This window comes from Thamnophis sirtalis, unplaced genomic scaffold (assembly GCF_051295495.1).
Source record: "Thamnophis sirtalis isolate CommonGarterSnake01/CBP01778 unplaced genomic scaffold, rThaSir2_p1.2 scaffold_2, whole genome shotgun sequence".
NCBI classification, from domain to species: domain Eukaryota; kingdom Metazoa; phylum Chordata; class Lepidosauria; order Squamata; family Natricidae; genus Thamnophis; species Thamnophis sirtalis.
The window spans coordinates 10,713,796-10,732,976 of record NW_028261382.1 but is presented as its reverse complement, the minus strand read 5'-3'; the positions used below and the strand labels follow the sequence as shown (position 1 = coordinate 10,732,976).

General features: G+C 43.4%; 1 protein-coding gene across 1 annotated transcript in view; it reads right to left on the bottom strand.

The window, feature by feature from the left end:
- The window catches only part of EFL1 (elongation factor like GTPase 1), a 75,012-nt gene that overhangs the window by 42,412 nt on the left and 13,419 nt on the right, over positions 1-19,181 (bottom strand). The window contains exons 13-15 of the mRNA XM_087704268.1: positions 14,295-14,440; positions 11,320-11,498; positions 9,884-10,019 (exon numbers count right to left, since the gene is read on the bottom strand). Coding sequence (XP_087560394.1) covers positions 9,884-10,019; positions 11,320-11,498; positions 14,295-14,440 — 461 coding nt within the window. The remainder of the gene's footprint in view (positions 1-9,883; positions 10,020-11,319; positions 11,499-14,294; positions 14,441-19,181) is intronic.

Here is a 19,181-nt window from a genome sequence, read left to right as displayed (position 1 = left end):
AAACGCTTGCTCCTGGGGAAGAAGGTTATGGCAAATCTAGACAGCCTACTAAAAAGCAGAGACATCACCCTGCCAACAAAAGTGTGTATAGTTAAGGCTACGGTTTTCCCAGTTGCAATGGATGGCTGTGAAAGCTGGACTATAAGGAAGGCTGAGTGCCAAAGAATGGAGGCCTTTGAACTCTGGTGCTGGAGAAGACTCCTGCGAGTCCCTTGGACTGCAAGGTGATCCAACCGGTCAGTCCTAGAGGAGATCAACCCTGACTGCTCTTTAGAAGGCCACATCCTGAAGATTAAACTCAAAGACTTTGGCCACCTAATGAGAAGGAAGAAGGACTCACTGGAGAAGAGTCTCATGCTTGGAAAGATGGAGGGCAAAAGATGAAGGGGACGACAGAGAATGAGGTGGCTGGATGGAGTCACCGAAGCAATCGGCCTGAGCTTAAATGGACTCCAGAGGATGGTAGAGGACAGGAAGGCCTGGAGGAACGTTGTCCATGGGGTCGCGATGGGTTGGACACTGTTAGGTAAGCTCCCCGTTGGGAGAGCGAGTACGTTCAGCACGTTCAGCACTATTCCACAGACATGAGATCCCCTTTTGTGCCCATGTGACAAGCAGAGCCAATAAGGAAGCCAGATTCACTTGACAGTGAGAATCTCATTGTTTTCGTTGAACAAGAAAAGTTGTAAAATGGGGCAAGAACCACTTAGCAACTGTCTCGCTTAGCAATCCAATTTTGGGTCTCACTTGTGGATGTAAGATGAGGACTACCACGAAGATAGGGTCAGCAAGCTACTGTGGTTTGATTTCAGTGCAAACGCAGCTGGGTGTATGGCAGATAATATTACAAAGCTAGGCTTACACTTCTCACCGAATCACAATATGACTTATTTGGATGTGCAAATTGTCTGTAAACCACCGTGTATGACCTCGTGCCTACGATTAACGTTGAGCACCTTTGGAGGAAAAAGGGGATAAAATACAAGACCCCCAAATTCTGCAAGAGCCCGAGCAGAAAATGATTATGACAGCAACATAATAAAAACACCAAGCTACTAGTTCCATAATGGAACCAAATGTGATGTTAAACTTTGGCACAGCACCCCAGGACTAAAATCTATACTACGTTGAAATTATTTAGGAAGAGAAGTATTTACTTGGACAAAATTGAATAAACTAATCGCTAGAGGAAAGGAAGATTCGCCAAGCTAAACGCTTCATAAATACAAAAATGGCTCGCGTTTTTATCTTCCTTACGTTTCATCGCCCAATTACTCCTCCTCACAAGCTTTATTTTATTTTATTTTGCGTTCAGTCTTAAGAGAGAAAACGAAATTACATTTTTTTTTCATTCTTCACCTTGGAGATACCAAACCATCACCGCAAAAGGTGCCTTTTCTGTGTTCGTAATTCTCTCTTCCTGAAAGATGGGGAAATTTAGGTAGACCTCGACGTACGCCCATAATTGAGCCCCAAATTTCTGTTGCTAAGTGAGACATTCGTTAAGGTGAATGTTGTCCCAGTTTACGACCTTTCTTGCTGCATTTGTTAAGTGAATCCCTGCAGTTGTTCAGTTAGTCACACGGTTGTAAAATGAATCTGGCTTCCTAAAGAAAAGAAGAATTAGGGGTGATATGATAGTAGAATTCCAGTATTTGAGGGGCTGCCACAAAGAAGAGGGGGGTCAAATTATTCTCCAAAGCACCAGAGGGCAGGACAAAGAACAATGGTTGGAAACTAAGCAGAGAGAGAAGCAACGTGGAATTAAGGAGAAACTTCCTAACAGTGAGGACAATTAACCAGTGGAACAGCTTGCCACCAGAAATCCTGGGCACTCCATCGTTGGATGTTTTTAAGAAGAGACTACTAGACAGTCACTTGTCTGAAATGGTGTAGGTTCTCCTGGCTTGAGCAGGGGGCTGGACTAGAAGACCTCCACGGTCCCTTCCAGCTCTATTGTATTGTCTTCTGAATTGCACTGTCTTCCCCATTGACTTTGCTCATCGGAAGGTTGTGACCGTCATAAATATGAGCCAGTTGCCAAGTAGCCTGACTTTTGATCACGTGACCACGGGGATGCTGCAATCGACGTAGGCGTGAAAAGCGGTTATGTCACTTTTTCACTGCCACTGTATTTGTATTTGTATTTAATAAATTTATAGGCCGCCCAATCCCGAAGGACTCCGGGCGGCTTACGGAAAGTAAAATTTAAAAAATAAGGAATTAAAAAAAAAAACCAGAGGAAACAGAATTAAAAAACCACATCATACACCCAATCTGGTCGGGGCTGAACCTCAGTCATGAGGTCAACAACCACAGGACTGCCGGAACAGCCAGGTTTTGATAGCCTTTCGGAAGGCCATCAGAGTGGGCAGTATTTTTATACTTTCCCCAGAATTGATGGATTTGAAAAAAAACAATGTAAAATTATGTTCTACATCAGGCCAAATTCATTTTTCATGGATTACAGGGGAAAATTTTTTACCAGGCTAAAATATTCACAACTTTTAACCTTAATTAGCTTATAAATAATGCACTCGGTTTTCGTCCAACCGAGTTTTATGCCCCAAAATTCATCGCTCTGCCCATATGTTTATTAGGAATTAAGGCCAATTTTCTTCCAAACGCACTTAAAAAACATGACATGATTTATCTGAAGCGCAACGTTTAGAAACGTTGAAGAAGTGATGGTTTTGGCAGGGATCGGTGGGAAAGGGCAGAAAAGAGAAACACAATGGAGCAACAATGCGACGGGACCAGATTAAGAGAGTTGCAGGGGAAAGAAACATGATTCTATCCCTCTCGTTAATGGATGCTAAGGAAGCCATCCCCAGGCCTCTGTACATTTTCAAGAATTTCCCATAACCGCAAATAAAAATGCAAGATAGTGTGACTGTGTGTTTTACCAGAGGAGACAAAAGCCAGTTCCCAAGGTTGTCACATTCTAGTGGATAAACCCATAGGTGAAAGGGCTTTGCTTTCTACTTAAATTTATGAGGTGTGTCTACTGTCTGGTACCAGAATGATTTTCACTGTTGTGAGATCTCTGTTGAGCAATATCTTGGGTTGAGTCAATTCAACGGAATGAACACAAAATTAAGAGAAAACAGAACAATGGTTGGGCTGTCTTTTTCTTTCTTTTCTTTCTTTCCTTCTTTCTTTCTTTCTTTCTTTCTTTCTTCTTTCTTTCCTTCCTTCCTTCTTTCTTTCTTTCTTTCTTCACCCCACCCATATGTATTTTTAAAGAACCAATTTTGATTTCTTTCAAAGGAGCAATCTCTGGTCTTAAGGATATAATTGGTCACACCAAAAAGTGGATGGAACCTAATGCTTCATTCAATTGAAATGTCTACGGCGATTCTCAATCATTCAGGTCGTGGTTTACCCAAAGGTGATTTTCCAAAAAGGCAACTGGACTTTCTTGGGTTTTTCGTATCAAGAACTGCAGAAGCTTCTTGGATAAGAAGTGAAATGTTTTCAAGGGGAAAAAAAAAACAAGAAAGTCCAGTTGCCTTTTGGAAAACGCCTTCGGGACAATATCCTGCAACAGTTTTTTCCTTAAATCTACTATTAAGCCTCAACATACAGAAGGATCTTGACAGACTTTAACATTGGACGCTATCTAACAAAATGAAATTCAAGGGTGAAAAAAATAAGGTTGTACATTTAGGCAAGAAAAACGAAATGCACAGGTAGAGTATAGGTGGTACCTTGCTCAATAGTAGTAACTGTGAGAGGGATCTTGGAGTCCTAGTGGACAACCATTTAAATATGAGCCAGCTGTGTTCAGCAACTGCCAAAAAAGCCAACACAGTTCTAGGCTGCATAAACAGAGGGATAGAATCAAGATCACGTGAAGGGTTAATACCACTTTATAAGGCCCTGGTAAGGCCACACCTGGAATACTGCATCCAGTTTTGGCCGCCACGATGTAAAAAAGATGTTGAGACTCTAGAAAGAGTGCAGAGAAAAGCAACAAAGATTAGGGGACTGGGGGCTAAAACATATGAAGAACGGTTGCAGGAACTGGTTATGTCTAGTTTAATTAAAAGAAGGACCAGGGGAGACATACAGTAATAGCAGTGTTCCAATATCTCAGGGGTTGCCACAAAGAAGAGGGAGTCAAGCTATTCTCCAAAGCACCTGAGGGCAGGACAAGAAACAATGGGTGGAAACTAATCAGGGAGAGGAGCATCTTAGAACTAAGGAGAAATTTCCTGACAGTTAGAACAATTAATCAGTGGAACAACTTGCTTCCAGAAGTTGTGAATGCTCCAACACTGGAGGTTTTAAAGAAGATGTTGGATAACAATTTTTCTGAAGTGGTGTAGAGTTTCCTGCCTGAGCAGGGGGTTGGACTAGAAGACCTCCAAGGTCCCTTCCAACTCTCTTATTCTGTTCTCAACATTCCTTTCCTACCATTTTGGATATGCTCCCATGTTGTCCAATGAAGAGAGTGAACTTCAAAGAACTTGCAGCCTCATATCTAAGTGTTATTTCATCTCTGAGCTGATCATGTAACACTCTTGCTCGATGCGGCTGTTGAAATATCTTGTTGTTAATTCAACGTAGTTACCCCTGTGGTTTGCTATAGCTATACAGAACCACAAATCAAGAAGCAAACGTTACCAACTGTTGCTCAGCAACAGCTGTATTCTTCATGCTCCATTTATGGGCTGTCTGGAGATATCCAGATGGTTCACTTGCTCCAGATAACAAGCTGGATGGGTCACTGGATTCATCCAACAGTGTTTTTACATCCTTTTGACTTAAAGAGGGAACCAAGGCCCATTAGCAATAGCAACAGCACTTAGACTTATATACCACTTTATGGTGCTTTACAGCGCTCTCCAAGTGGTTTACAGAGTCAGCCTCTTGCCCTCAACAGTCGACTTCAGAAAGATGGAAGGCTGAATCAATCTTGAGCCAGTCAGGATCGAACTGCTAGCAGTCGTCAGAATGAGCCTGCAACACTACATTGTAACCACTGCCCCACTATGGCTTGCTTGCTTCCTCCTTCCCTCCCTTTCCACTTAGCAATAGCACTTAGACTTATATACCACTTCACAGTGCTTTACAGCCCTCTCTAAGCAGTTTACAGAGTTTAGCCTATTGTCCCCAACAATCTGGCTCCTCATTTTACCCACCTCGGAAGGATGAAGGATGAGTCAACCTAAAGCCTGGTGGGATTCGAACTGCTGGCAGTGGGCAGAGGGAAGGAAGAAAATGAAGGAAAGGGAAGGGAAGGAAGGAAGGACAACAGCAATAGCACTTAGACTTATATACCGCTTCACAGTGCTTTACAGCCCTCTCTAAGCAGTTTACAGAGTTTAGCCTATTGTCCCCAACAATCTGGATCCTCATTTTACCCACCTCGGAAGGATGAAGGATGAGTCAACCTAAAGCCTGGTGGGATTCGAACTGCTGGCAGTGGGCAGAGGGAAGGAAGAAAATGAAGGAAAGGGAAGGGAAGGAAGGAAGGACAACAGCAATAGCACTTAGACTTATATACCGCTTCATAATGCTTTTACAGCCCTCTCTAAGCAGTTTACAGAGTTTAGCCTATTGTCCCCAACAATCTGGCTCCTCATTTTACCCACCTCGGAAGGACGGAAGGCTGAGTCAACCTTGAGCCTGGTGAGATTCGAACTGCCAAATTGCAGGCAGGCAGCAGGCAGCAGAAGTAGCCTGCAGTACTGTACTCTAGCCACTGCGCTACCATGGATCATTAAGAGTAAAATTTTAAATTAATTTGCACTGGTCTGGGGCTCACCAACAAAGGTTGCTGCGGTGCTTCTGCCAGCAAAAACAGGCTCCCGAGCTCCATTTCCAGCTGCCACGGCCTCCTGCAACCCTCTGCCAGTGAAGATGGAGCGCACGGCCCTCCCGAGCTCTGTTCTCCCTGGTTGCAGGAGGCCGTGGCAGCCAAAAACGGAGCTTAGGAGCCTGTTTTCACTGGCAGAAGCATATGGGCCACCACAGGGACCTCCCCCCCCAAACAGGAATGATGTCGAGCTGGCCACGCCCAAGCTGGCCACCCCCCCCCTGAGATCAAACACAAACCTGGTGTGGCCCTCAATGAAATTAGTTTGACACTCCTGAACTAGACCATCAAAGTGATAAACCTTTACTGTTAGCACAACTGCAGCACAAGAACAATAAATACTTTCTTGAATCGAGAAGCAAGAAAATTGCAGGTCTCTAAAATACCACCGAAAGGTTAAAGCACGTCTTATTGGGGGGGGGGGGGGAGTTAAACTTTGAAAATGTTTGGATAGCTTAGCGATGAAAACAACAGCAAATCCATACAAGGCAGGACACAATAAAAAACAAATGTCTCCACTCAAAATCTGATACTGAATCAGCATTAAGCTTCCCCCCCAAAGGTCATTGGCTGGTTTTTTTGGCTTTTTAATTCATTCTGAAGTTACCACTGACAGATGTTTTACATTTTAGAGACTGATACACACATATAATACCACAAGACGGAACATCCAGCATCTCTCCTTGCAAACTCAGAATTGCCAACAGCATTCCTCTTTTCCAGTGGCCTAGTTTCCTGCTGCTGCTTTCTCTTCCTCCTCCTCCTCTATTTCCCCTTCTTTTAAAAAATATTATGGTACAAAAACAAAGAAACACTTGATGGAGTGATGGAACTGATTCATTTCCCTCAAAGACAACTGCAGAGCTGCCTGTGGCTAAAAAAAATAGGAAAGTCCTCCTCCGGTTTAGCTCACATCCTGGTGACTTTGTGGATATATTTTGGGCTGGGCTGTTTTGGTTCTGATTTTGGCCATCATTTCTTTGTCTTAACTTTCCCCCTTTACTTTTTTGAATGAAGCTTATGGGATCCCAGCATTTTGGCTGGAAAAAGGATGGAAGCCTGAAAGGTGTTTTTTTTTTTTTTTTTGAAGCATCAATGCCTATGCTAATCCAGCCTCTAAAACATTAAACTACAAGACAATGTTCAAAATCTTGGGATTTTATTTTTTTTAGAGATGCAAGAAGACAATCTATCACTTATAGGTAAAGATAAAGGTTCCCCTCGCACATATGTGCTAGTCATTCCCGACTCTAGGAGACAGTGCTCATCTCCACTTCAAAGCCGAAGAGCCAGCGCTGTCCGAAGATTGTCTCCGTGGTCATGTGGCCTAAATGCCAAAGATGCACGGAATGCTGTTACCTTCCCAGCAAAGGTGGTTCCTATTTTTCTACTTGCATTTTTATACGTGCTTTCGAACTGCTAGGTTGGCAGAAGCTGGGACAAGTCACGGGAGCTCACTCCGTTACACGGTGCTAGGGATTTGAACCGCCGAATTGCCGACCTTTCACATCGACAAGCTCAGTGTCTTAGCCACTGAGCCATCGCATCCCTTATCACTTATAAGGTCTCATAAATCCAAATTTCAGCCAATATTTTTTTTAAAAAAAAACACACATAAAGCTACTAAGAGCACAAAGTTTCCCCAAAATATCTAATCAAAGCCGGTTTTGATAAAATCATGCTGATATTCATAATTTGCTCTAGCGCTGATGAAAAGAAATGAGAATCATATGGTTTCCAAGACAGCGTTCTCAAATCAACTGGGTTGGAGGAAAAGACATCTGGAAAAGATTTCAAGTTTCCATGGTAAATAAGGAGTTGGAAGGTAAATTTAGTTTCCCACATCTTTTCGAAGGAAGTAAAATTTTACTTTCAAAATACATAAAGCAGAACAACAGACAGGAAAAAAACGCAGTACACAATTCACATTAAGTATGGTATATAAGGAACTGAATCACTTTCAATGCTTGTGTTGACATTTAGCCAAGTTTAGAGTTTCTTATCTGTTCAATTGCTGGTTACGTTAGCCCCGTGTCCTTCAGATGCATTAGGACGACAGTTCCCAGAATTCCTTGGCAAAACAGACATACTACAAGAGAACCTGGGTTATATAGCAAGCAGCCAATTCACTCTGAAATCAGTTCCAGTTACAATGGTACCTGAGTTTAAACATTAATTGGTTCCGGGAGGCATGATGAATACCTGTTGTGGCCCACCAACCTCCACACTGTCCGCCAGAGTCGGATAGTGAGGAGGTTGGGGAGGAACATGGGCTGGTCCTGGAGGATGGGAAAGGCTCAGACGAGAGCTCTGCGTCAAGAGGCAGAGAGGGGGGCAGTCAATGAGATGCAAATAATAGAAAATACATAGCAATAGATAACAACTAGATTAGCCTTGGAGCCTGGGATCAGAGCCAGGACGAGGTAGAAATTAAATAAAGATTGAAAGACAATGCATGTTATGCATCTGCCAGTGGTCAGCAGAGGTGGCAGCAGAGTCGGACAGTGAGGAGGTTGGGGAGGAACATGGGCCAGTCCTAGAGGCTAGGGAAGGCTCTATCAGCTGCCTTCAGAGCTAGACAGCAGTGAGGCAGAGGAACAGCTGGAGCCTGTTCCCAGTGTGCGCATGCTCAGAGCTGACAGTAGAAAAGAACAGCTCAGAAATCAGGGTTGACTTGGGAGTAAAGCCACAGGTGTGCGGTGAACGCCTCCCCCCCCTAGGAAATAAAACAGGAGCGAAAGGGGAGTGGGCTTTTGCAGGAAACAATTCGCTCCTTCATTTCAGGAATGTGAAGATCTGTCCGTGAATCTCAGAGACTCTGTGCCCAGTCTTTCCTTGCACATCATGGCATTTGGAAAATATTTACATGGCAACTTTCCAAGCTAGATAAGGTCTGTAGTCATAATTATTCCTTTGAAAGACTATTTACCAGGCCTTTGCTGAATGTGAATGAGAGGAATTCACATTCGTCTAATAAAGGGGTTTTGACGGGACCAGGAATCTGCTTTGTGCTTTTTGGGGAAGCCTCGGTGGGAACAATACCAAAAACAATGAGTACCGAACAATTTTTTTCCCATAAGGAATAATATAGTGAGTCACAAGGTCACCAACATCGACAAGTTCCAGCTTGTGCATTGAGAACCACACAAACAATGAGTCCCACCACAATATTTTCACATCAAAATGCATCGGGTACCAAATGCGATCATTTTCAAATCAATTGAGCACCAAGGTACCACTGTATTTAACCATGTGCAAAGTTGCTACTACCCTTTGATAATAATGAGAATTTTCATTGCCGCTTTTAATTATTTGGCTATGCTGTATATTGTCCTGATTAATTTTATTATAAGGATTTTCAGGGCTAAAATAGAGTGGTGCATTGGCCTAGAGGTGGAGCTCTTGCCTCACAATCAGGAGGCTGTGAGTTCGATCCTACGGTGTTTCCCCAAAAATAAGACAGGGTCTTATTTTCTTTTGACCCCTGAAATTAATGCCTGGCCTTATTTTCGGGGAGGTCTTATTATTTTTGAGGTGCAGGAGGCAGCAAGCGTGGTCACCTCATGGCTGCTGCTGTGTTGCAATATTTTCAGGGAGGGCTTATTTTCGGGGGAGGGCTTATTTTAATGCATGCACTCAAAATCCCTTGGGCTTATTATGCAGGGAGGTCTTATTTTTGGGGAAACAGGGTAGGTAAAGGCAGATATTTCTCTCTCTGGGCACAATGAGAATATATCTCCTGAACAAAACTCTGCATTTGCAACAGGAAGGGCATCTGGCAATTAAACACTCTGCTAGCTCTATTCAGTTGCCCAGACTCCACCCCACAAGGGATTATGGGGTCGCTAAAATAAGATGATGGTTTTTCATGGCTGAAACATGCTGGAAACCTTTCTGGCTAAGGGACAGTGGATCTATTTATCCTATCCATCCCAAGGGGATTTTCAACTATGAAGAAGTCATGGGTTTGTGGGATATCATTAGGCTTGCTCTGAGAACGTCTGCCTTGAGTGTGTGATACTCGTGGAAGACACAATAGAAAAAAGTTAGTTCACCTACCAAGCACATTCCCCGAGGGCACTTCCTGTAATTCCTCCAGCTCTCTCCCCATTAATAAATAGAGGTCTTCCAATGTGCAGCAAGCTAAATGAGGCACGGGTGGTAGAGGATCAGCAGGAGAACATCCCAGAGGAAGCTAAAGGGGAGAAACAAAACATGTCACTCAAGAACTGCTGATTTCTAGCAGATTTCAGCAAAGCTTTCCCCAAAGCAGATGTCACTTAACACGAGCAAAACAAGGGTGTTTTCTGAGTTTTTATGCCAAGAGAAATGGCGAGAGAAAGGGGAATACTGTCAATCTTTAATAAGCCAGACGCATGAGCTGAAGGTCTAAGACAAGAGTCCGCAAACTTGGCAACTTTAAGACTTGTGGATTTCAACTCCCAGAATTCTCCAGCCAGCCATTCTGTGTGAAGTCCAGCTGCTTTTACACTGTGGGTGAGTCAGTTGTGCAGCTTTTGTGTTATTTTTCTGTGGTGTGACAGCTTGTTGCAGGGGACGTTTTTTTGTGAAGTCCAGCTGCTTTTGCATTGTGGGTGAGTTAGTTGTGCGGCCATGCCCAGCACGCCCACAGAATCGGTAGGGAAAAGTTTTGAATTTCACCGCTGGGAAGAGCTAAAAGGAATCCTTGACATCTTCAAGGGCCTGAACGCCCCTTTGATCCCTTAAAACCTCCAAGCCTCCCTTCAAACACAAGGATTTCATCTACTTTTGGAGTGTTGTCCTCAACTGTCTGGGCAAAGTGTAGGATGGCCCTCAGGAAGAGAGTACATTTCCGGTGTCGATCCAAGTCATCACAAATAGCATGGATTCCTACTTTAATGTTCAAACATTCTTCCAAAGGTAGGGAAAAAAAGGAGGCCATCCCAATAGGAAAAGTTTAGGTACCGTATTTTTTCCAGAGTATAAGATGCACCGGAATATAAGACGCACCGGAATATAAGACGCACCAAGAGGCAAATTTTTTAAAGAAAGTTTTTTGCACTCTGCAAACCTCCCAAAAATGGCCCGTTTTTTGTGAAAACGGGCCCGTTTCCTCCCCCCCCCAAAAGGCATGAATAGTCTTTAGGGAGCTTGAAGAGTGCTCCTGAGGGGTGCCCCCCCCAAAATGAGCAAACAACAGCCTGTTTTTTGTCAAAAAAATTGCATGCATAGCCTTTAGGAGGCTTACAGAATAGTCATGGGGGGGGGGCAAAATTGAGCAAAAAAGGCCCATTTCCCCCTCATGTCTGCCCTCCCCAGACCCCATGAGCTCTCTGAAAGCCTCCTAAAGGCTCTGAACAGCCATTTTGATGAAGGGGCGGGGCTTCGGAAGGCAAAAAATTCTGTATTCAGTGTATAAGACGCACCCAGATTTTCAGCCTCTTTTTTGAGGGAAAAAGGTTCGTCTTATACTCCGAAAAATACGGTATATACATAATATTTCAGCAGCTTACCTTGTGCAGTGACTGTGCGGGATCGTACTTTGGTCCAAGGACAAAGAGCTTCTGCCCCTTTTTCACAACACCGCTGAACACCCTCGCAAAAGCAAGGAAAGCTTCCTTGGCTTCAAGCTCCTCTCTCCCCGTAGCCACGATGTTGGTCTCCGATTGAAGAGTGGGCAGCTGGTTATCCCCTGATGGGAGGAATAATATTCCATGTTGGAAATTGGACAAATGATACTGTTCTGTATGTCGGTGAATGGCTGTCGGAAATGTGGCATATACATGCTTGGAAAAAGGCAATGTTCCCCATCAATTTGAGGATGCAGCTTCGTCGGTAATTATGGCAGAAATTTCGTGACAATACTAACTTGTTTATACCTTGTTTCTCCGAAAATAAGACAGGGTCTTATTTTCTTTTGGCCCCCGAAATAAGCCCTTGGCCTTATTTTCAGGGTGGCCTTATTATTTTTGAGGTGGAGGCCCCCTAACCTCGGCCTGCAGATCAGCTGATCCAGAGAGGGCTGGAAGTTCTGTCTCTGTTTCTGGCACACTCTTGTCAGCCCTAGCGTTGCTGGGCCTGCTGCTCCTTTTGAGGCCGCCACTAAGAGAAGGGCGTGGTAGCTAGGGTTTGCGGGAGCAGCCTCCACGAGGTCGTTCCGCGTGGATGCCAGGTGCATACGGGGAGTGTGAGGCATGTTCACCCCTTCCCCCTCCCCCAGGAAATTGCAGGGACTGGCTGTGCATGCGTTTAAATATTTTCAGGGAGGGCTTATTTTTGGGAGAGGGCTTATTTTAGCGCATGCGCTCAAAAGCCCGATTGTGCTTATTATCTGGGGAGGTCTTATTTTCAGGGAATCAGGGTATTACAGTCGTGAGTTCACTGATAAACTAGTAACAATTGAATTGAATTGAATTGATTATATTTCTAACAACTGGGAAGTATAAAATAAATACGTATAAAATAGGTTCCCCACGCTTCTTGGTATGGATTTTTAAATTGTTATGCTTTTTAGTAAGATTGAATATTGTTTAATCAGATTTTTTTTCCCCAAGAAATTTTTATTAGAATATTTTCATTTTTAATTAAAAATAAAAATATTACAATAAAAATTTCTGGGGGGGGAGAAATCTGATTTAAGCTTGTGTAGTCCATCCACAACTGGATGGACATTGCAACAATAGATTTCTACCATTTCCAAGGCATCCAGATCAATAAAGAGAAGCAAATTTGGTACCAGACCAGTTACATGCTGGTGCCTCCATTGAATTGCCGCCACACAATATAATGTGAAGATTATACTAGATTTCTCTTTCCTCCTGGGTGCTGCAAAATGAATTTGACAGTGTTCGCTCACAAGTAAGTATCCAGGGAGGTTCAACACGAGGAACAAAACTACGAAATTTATTGGCAAGCGCCATGGAACCATCTGCTCTGTAAAACAAAAGAGGCTTATTTCTCACCACCACTTCAAAGGGCCGCTGGAGAGAAAACAGGCTCCCCGAATTTACTTCTAGCAGCAAATCTGCCGTGGGCCAGATTTGGCTGTTGACACGCTATCACGATGGATTCATATATGCTGCAATGTTCCCAAAGCCAGTTGGATCACAGGGAGAACTTACGACTAGCAGGGAATTGCTGCCAGCAGCCTCTAAGACCCTGTTTGGCAATTTCCAGATGTGTGGACTTAAAATCCAACGCAGGGGTTGACTTGGTTTCATACCTATTGCCAGAGTGACCTCTACTGTTACCATTTATCTCCTAGATCAGGGGTGTCAAACTCAAGGCCCACGGGCCAGATCCGGCCCGCTGGGTGCTTAAATCTGGCCCGCGGGGCAACCCTGGAAAGATCGAAGGACTGGCCTGTGGTGCCCCTGCGAGCGAAAATGGAGTATGAGCTCAGTTTTTGCTGGCAGAGGGTTGCAGGAGGCCATCACAGCTGAAAATGGAGCTCATGAGAACCGTGGGCAGCCCCCCTCCCCGCGAGTTCTGTTTTTGCTAGTAGAAGGTGGCAGGAAGCCGTTGCAGCCAAAAACAGAGCTTGGGAGCACGTTTTTGCTGGCAGAGTGCTCAGGCCACCACAGGTGCCCCCGACACAAATGATGTTGAGCTGGCCACACCTACCCTGGACATATCCATACCCCTCCCCCCCGAGGTGAAACACAACCCTAATGTGGCCCTCAATGAAATTGAGTTTGATACCCCTATCCTAGATCAGGGGTCAGCAACTCGTGGCTCTGGAGCCGCATGTGGCTCTTTCATCCCTCTGCTGTGGCTCCGTCGCCAGTCAGCAACACAATTTTGAGAGGAACTTCCGGTTGGGGGGGAGCACAGCGCTCCAGGAGGAGACTCTATGGCCAGAGGTGGGTTTTCTGGTCAGCTACACAATTCATAGGGCTTTCGGTTAGGACAGGAAGAGGAAAAAGGATGCCGCACTAGGAGGAGACTCTATGGTGGGGGAACAGGACTTCCGGTTGGTTCCAGAATTGAACGTGGGGCTCCGGTTAGGACCTTTGTGGCTCTTTGAGTGTTTAAGGTTGTCAACCCCTGTCCTAGACCAAGAGTGAGGAACAAGGGCCCTTTTATGACCTGTGGACTTCAACTCCCAGAATACTTGATCCAACATGGCTGGCTCAGGAATTCTGGGAATTGAAGTCCACGAGTCATAAAGGGCTTTCCACCTCAGATGTCCCAGATGAACAATTTAATCCTGAGAGCCGAGGTGGCGCAGTTGTTAAATGCAGCACTGCAGGCTACTTCAGCTGACTGCAGTTCTGCAGTTCGGCTGTTCAAATCTCACCGGCTGTTCAAATCTCACCGGCTCAGGCTTGACCCAGCCTTCCATCCTTCCGAGGTGGGTGAAATGAGGACCCGGATTGTTGGGGGCGATATGCTGACTCTGTAAACCGCTTAGAGAGGGCTGAAAGCCCTATGAAGCGGTATATAAGTCTAACTGCTATTGCTATTGCTATTGCTATCTTCCTCTTACCTCGATTATCTTCCACCTCTACAGTTGGCTCCATCAAACTTCCTCCAATTCCCTCAGACGTCGACTGTTGAGCAGCCACCAACTTTTCAGCACGCCGCTGCCTCGCCCGCTCACGTCTTTCCGCTATCTCTTCTTGCGACAAAGGCCTGTGTGCCATTTGGGGAGAATAATGAGAGTTTCGAAAGGCGACTTTAGCTTCCTAATTGCAGATCTGCACGCTGGCAAGGACAGTTTGAGAAACAAAATCATTAATGAGTGGGCCACTGATAAAAACTTCAATAAAGCTATTGGGTCAACTGCTAGGGATGCTAACTTCCATCACTTCTTACAGTCACTGCTATTGATTCAGCAAATCTGACCCTTCTGGCTAGCAGACAGCATGTAACAAATCGGTGAAAACTAAAATCACTCTTTAAAAAGTATTTTGAACTCAGCAATCGCAAAGAATTTTGTTCTTCCCTTACATCCGTCATACATTTAATTGCTTTGGAATGTCGAACCTCTCTGGAAAGGAGACATTATTACAAAAAAAAGGAATCTAAGGACTAGACAGGGAAGTCAAAATATTATGAGAATTAACTTGCACAAATTTAACATTTTCAGGCCCAGTGATTCAAAAGTAAGAGACGATGACGATAAATATATACATCCTTCAGAAGATTGGTAAGTATCAAATCAAATATCTGTGTGTTCCCTGAAAATAAGACAGGGTCTTATTTTCATTTGCCCCTCGAAATAAGCACTTCGCCTTATTTTCGGGGAGGGCTTATTATTTTTGAGGTGCAAGAGGCGGCGAGCATGGTCACCTCTTGGCTGCTGCCGTGTTGCAATATTTTTGGGGAGGGCTTATTTTGGGGGGAGGGCTTATTTCAGTGCATGCGCTCAAAATCCCGATTGGGCTTATTATCCAGGGAGGTCTTATTTTTGGGGAAACAGGGTAGTATACTGTATTAGTAACATTAAAATTAGTAGATGACCTGTAAATAGGAATAATAACCGTGATAAAGTGCCGATAATGGATTTGGCAATAGCAGGGGATAATAAAAGGGAAGAGAAAGGAGAGGGTCACAAAGTATGAAAATCGAAGCTGAAAGATTACAGTACAGTATCAACCAGGCATGAATGTTCTAGTGGGTATTGGTGCACTGGACGCCATATCAAAATGTCTTAGATGGCACTTAGAAAATCTGCGCATTGGCAAAATTTCAATGTCAATTATGAAACACATACAATGCGCTTGTATCTGCATATATACATTATGATGCCTTAGGTCCGTGATGGCGAATCAGGCACGTACTACCACATGTGGTGGCTGTTAGGAATATGATTCTAACGGTTGGGTTGGCAATATATAAATCATGTAACGATGTTGTACCTGTTGCTTTAAACATACTGTAAAATGTGTTTGGTTGCTGTGTTCCTCAATCAGCCATAAGAGGGAGCCAGAATGACTGTTAGCTCTCTGTTCATTAGATGCTGGGCTGATCTGATCTGAGTGTTTTTGGAAGCTGGCTGTTAGAAAGTGGCGTGAGCTATTGTAAGTTTTGCAACTGTTAGCAATCCTTGAATACTGAACTGATTGTATGATTATGGACTATGTTATTTGGATTATCCCTTAACTGAAAGACGTTGATGACTGACTGTCTTATCCGTGTATGACTTGGACTGTTTGATGGACTCTGATACCTCTATTTCCATGAAAGTAAAAGCCTACTTAAACTGCAGTGTCTCTGTATGCTGGTTAGTGTGTTCTCCAACACAACTCTCACAACGCTTCTCTGAACATACTCGCTCTCTCAACGGGGAGCTTACCTAACAGTAGCCGTGCCAAAAAACAAAAGAATATTGGCAGAAAATCCAAAAATGGCTGAAAGAGATAACTGAAGAGGAAATAGAATTCACATCGGAACTATTTCTTTTGGGAATTATAAATAATAAATATAACAAGGGAGTAATTCACTTAACAATACATATTATTACGGTGGCAAGAATGGTCTTTGCCCAAAACTGGAAAAACAGGGAAACTCTACAAGAAGGGGAAATAATTAGGAAAATTCTGACTTGTCCTGAAATGGATAAATTGACGTGGGAATTGAAGAATAAAAACAAATCAGAATATTATAAGATCTGGGATAAATTTTATTGATGGTTGGAACAAAAAAAAGGAAAGACCCAAAATTAGCAATGGCTAAGATTCATAGAATGGAGATGAGAATGTATGAAACTATAATAGTGAAAATGTGTAAGATAAACCAAAAGCAACATGGCTGGAAATATGATATTTCTATATTTGCAAATACGGAATAGATCAAATGTTAAAAAGCAGATTGGTTACAATGTATAACTTTATATCTTAGCATGGATGGCATAGATTTCGCCAGGACGGTTCACACTCTGTCCAATGTTTTAATTTGTGTTCAATAAAAAACTTAAAAAAGGGGAAAAAAAGAAAATCTGTGCATTGGAAAAAATTTCCACCTGTCAATTATAAAACACAGACAATGTGCTTGTATCTGCATATATACATTATGATGCCTTAGGTCTGTGATGGGGAGCCTATGGCATGCGTGCCAGAGGTGGCACAGAAGAGCCCTCTCTGTGGGCACATGCACCATTGCCCCAGCTCAGCCAGCTGGTTGTTGAATTTCCAAGATGCGCATGCATGCCGGCCAGCTGGCCATCAGGTTTTAGGCACTCTGGCGCATGCGCATGGACACGCACGGGGCCTTCTAGTTTGGGCACTTTATGCCTAAAAGTTTCGCCATCACTCCTTTAGGTTATTGGGAAGAACTGGATGCAATACCAGCTAAAGAACTGACAGCTGTGACTTCACGTTGCTGTGCACGGATAATAATATATCAATATTAGTAGTTGGTGAGGAAATACCAAGCTGTTATTAAAACAGCAGTTATTAAAGCCATTATTTTACATGCTAGAGTTGCCTTAATGGAAACAATTTAAAACTTCTGCAAAATGTGATGAATTCCAATAAAACTTTCACAGCGTAAAATGATTTAAAGTGGTGCTTACAGTTGCAATATTAACTGTTTCGAAGGCCATTTTTATCACACTCCGGCTGGAGCCTACTTAAGAGGAAACGCTTCGGCTTTATGAACTGATAAATTGCTTGCAGGAGAGAGAAGTCCTTGAAATGCATTCCCGGTTTAAAGATGTAAATTCCATTTAAATACCTGAGATACTTGACGCTGATTTGTTTGAAAAGGCACCTAAGTAGGAGGGTTGATCGAAATTCCGGTTTTGTTCGTTGAAACAGATAAACAGCACACTGCGTGCTGATCTTAGTGGATGAGACCAGGATTCAGGATGAATCCTTTATAAAGAAGCAAGCAAAGAGGGAGTTTTATAGATGGGAGGAAGAGAAGAGATAGATTATGCAAATGCTTAAAAAACCAGCAGGCATAAAGAGTGCGCTAAACTGAAATACTGAAAGAAAAAGAGCTTACAGCATTACTGAGTTCTTATCCCAGGTAATGTCATGGATTTATTTCATTGTGCATCGCTGAACAAGACATACGCTAACTGGGCTTACGTAAAGTAGTCCTCGACATACAACAGTTTGTTTAGTGACCATTCAAATTTAAATCAGCCCTGAAAAATGTGACTCAGGATCGCTTTTCACAATTATGACCTTCGCAGCATCCCCACGATCACGTGATCAAAATTCAGATGCTTGGCAACTGATTCATACTTAGGACGGTGTCCCGGGATCATGTGATCAGCCAAATCAACAGGGAAGCCCGATTCACTTAACAACTGTGATGTTAACGACTGCAGGGATTCACCTAGCAGCTGTGGCAAGAAAGGTCGTAAAACGGAGCAAAATTTGCTGAACAACTGTCTTGCTTAGCAACGGAAATCTGGGGCTCACTTGTGGTGGTAGCTTGAGGATTACTGTGTATTAGGGTAATTATGAAATCGGGGATGGGTGAATGGAAGCCCTGGAGCTTCATTTGGGCCCAATTCCTTCTTTTGAGTCTTAAGCATCTTCTCTCCAGCAAATTGAGAGGTACCATTTCCCACTGTTTTGAGGCCGGGAAAATTGTGTTATGAGTCCCTTTAACTTCTGTTGTTGTTAGATGTGAAGTCGTATCCAACCCATTGTGACCCCATGGACCACATTCCTCCAGGCCTTCCTGTCTTCTATCATTCCCTGGAGTCCATTTAAGCTCATGCCGACTGCTTGGGTGACTCCATCCAACCATCGTATTCTCTATCCTCCCCTTCTTCTTTTGCCCTCCATCTTTCCCAGCATGAGGCTCTTCTCCAGGGAGTCCTTCCTTCCCACTTTAAGTGATCCCCAAGTCTTTGGAAGGACCAGAAAAGCAGCACCTCTCTCTTATTTTCTGCTTCAAGACTTTAATTGTCCTTATTTTAGCTAGAGATATAAGTACAAACTGATCATATGATCAATCATATTCAAACTGATGACTCAAGTGTGGAAGTTTAAAACCATGAAGGTATCTGACTTTGGTGACACAATTTAATTAATTAATCTCCACAAACCATCTGCAGCCTCAAGAATATAGGGCCAGAAAGGTACTTGATTTGACACCACAAAACTCCACCTTTATTCATAAAAACACAGTTCCACATCCTACTGCTAATTTGCCAAAGTGAAAGAGAAAGTTAAAACAGGCACTTTGGAAAGTTTCAAGAGCTACTTAATCCACAGTTGATTGCCACCATCTAGTGGTCAAAATTCTCAGTGTCCTCTAGTCAGAAATAATTGCAGCCATTTATTACATCTTTGAAAATTTTTTAACTTCTTTAAAAACTCCCTAGGCAAAATTCACAAGACGCCTCTCATGGGGTTCATTTATTTGACAGACGTGAACATTGGGCACTATCTAACAAAATGAAATTCAA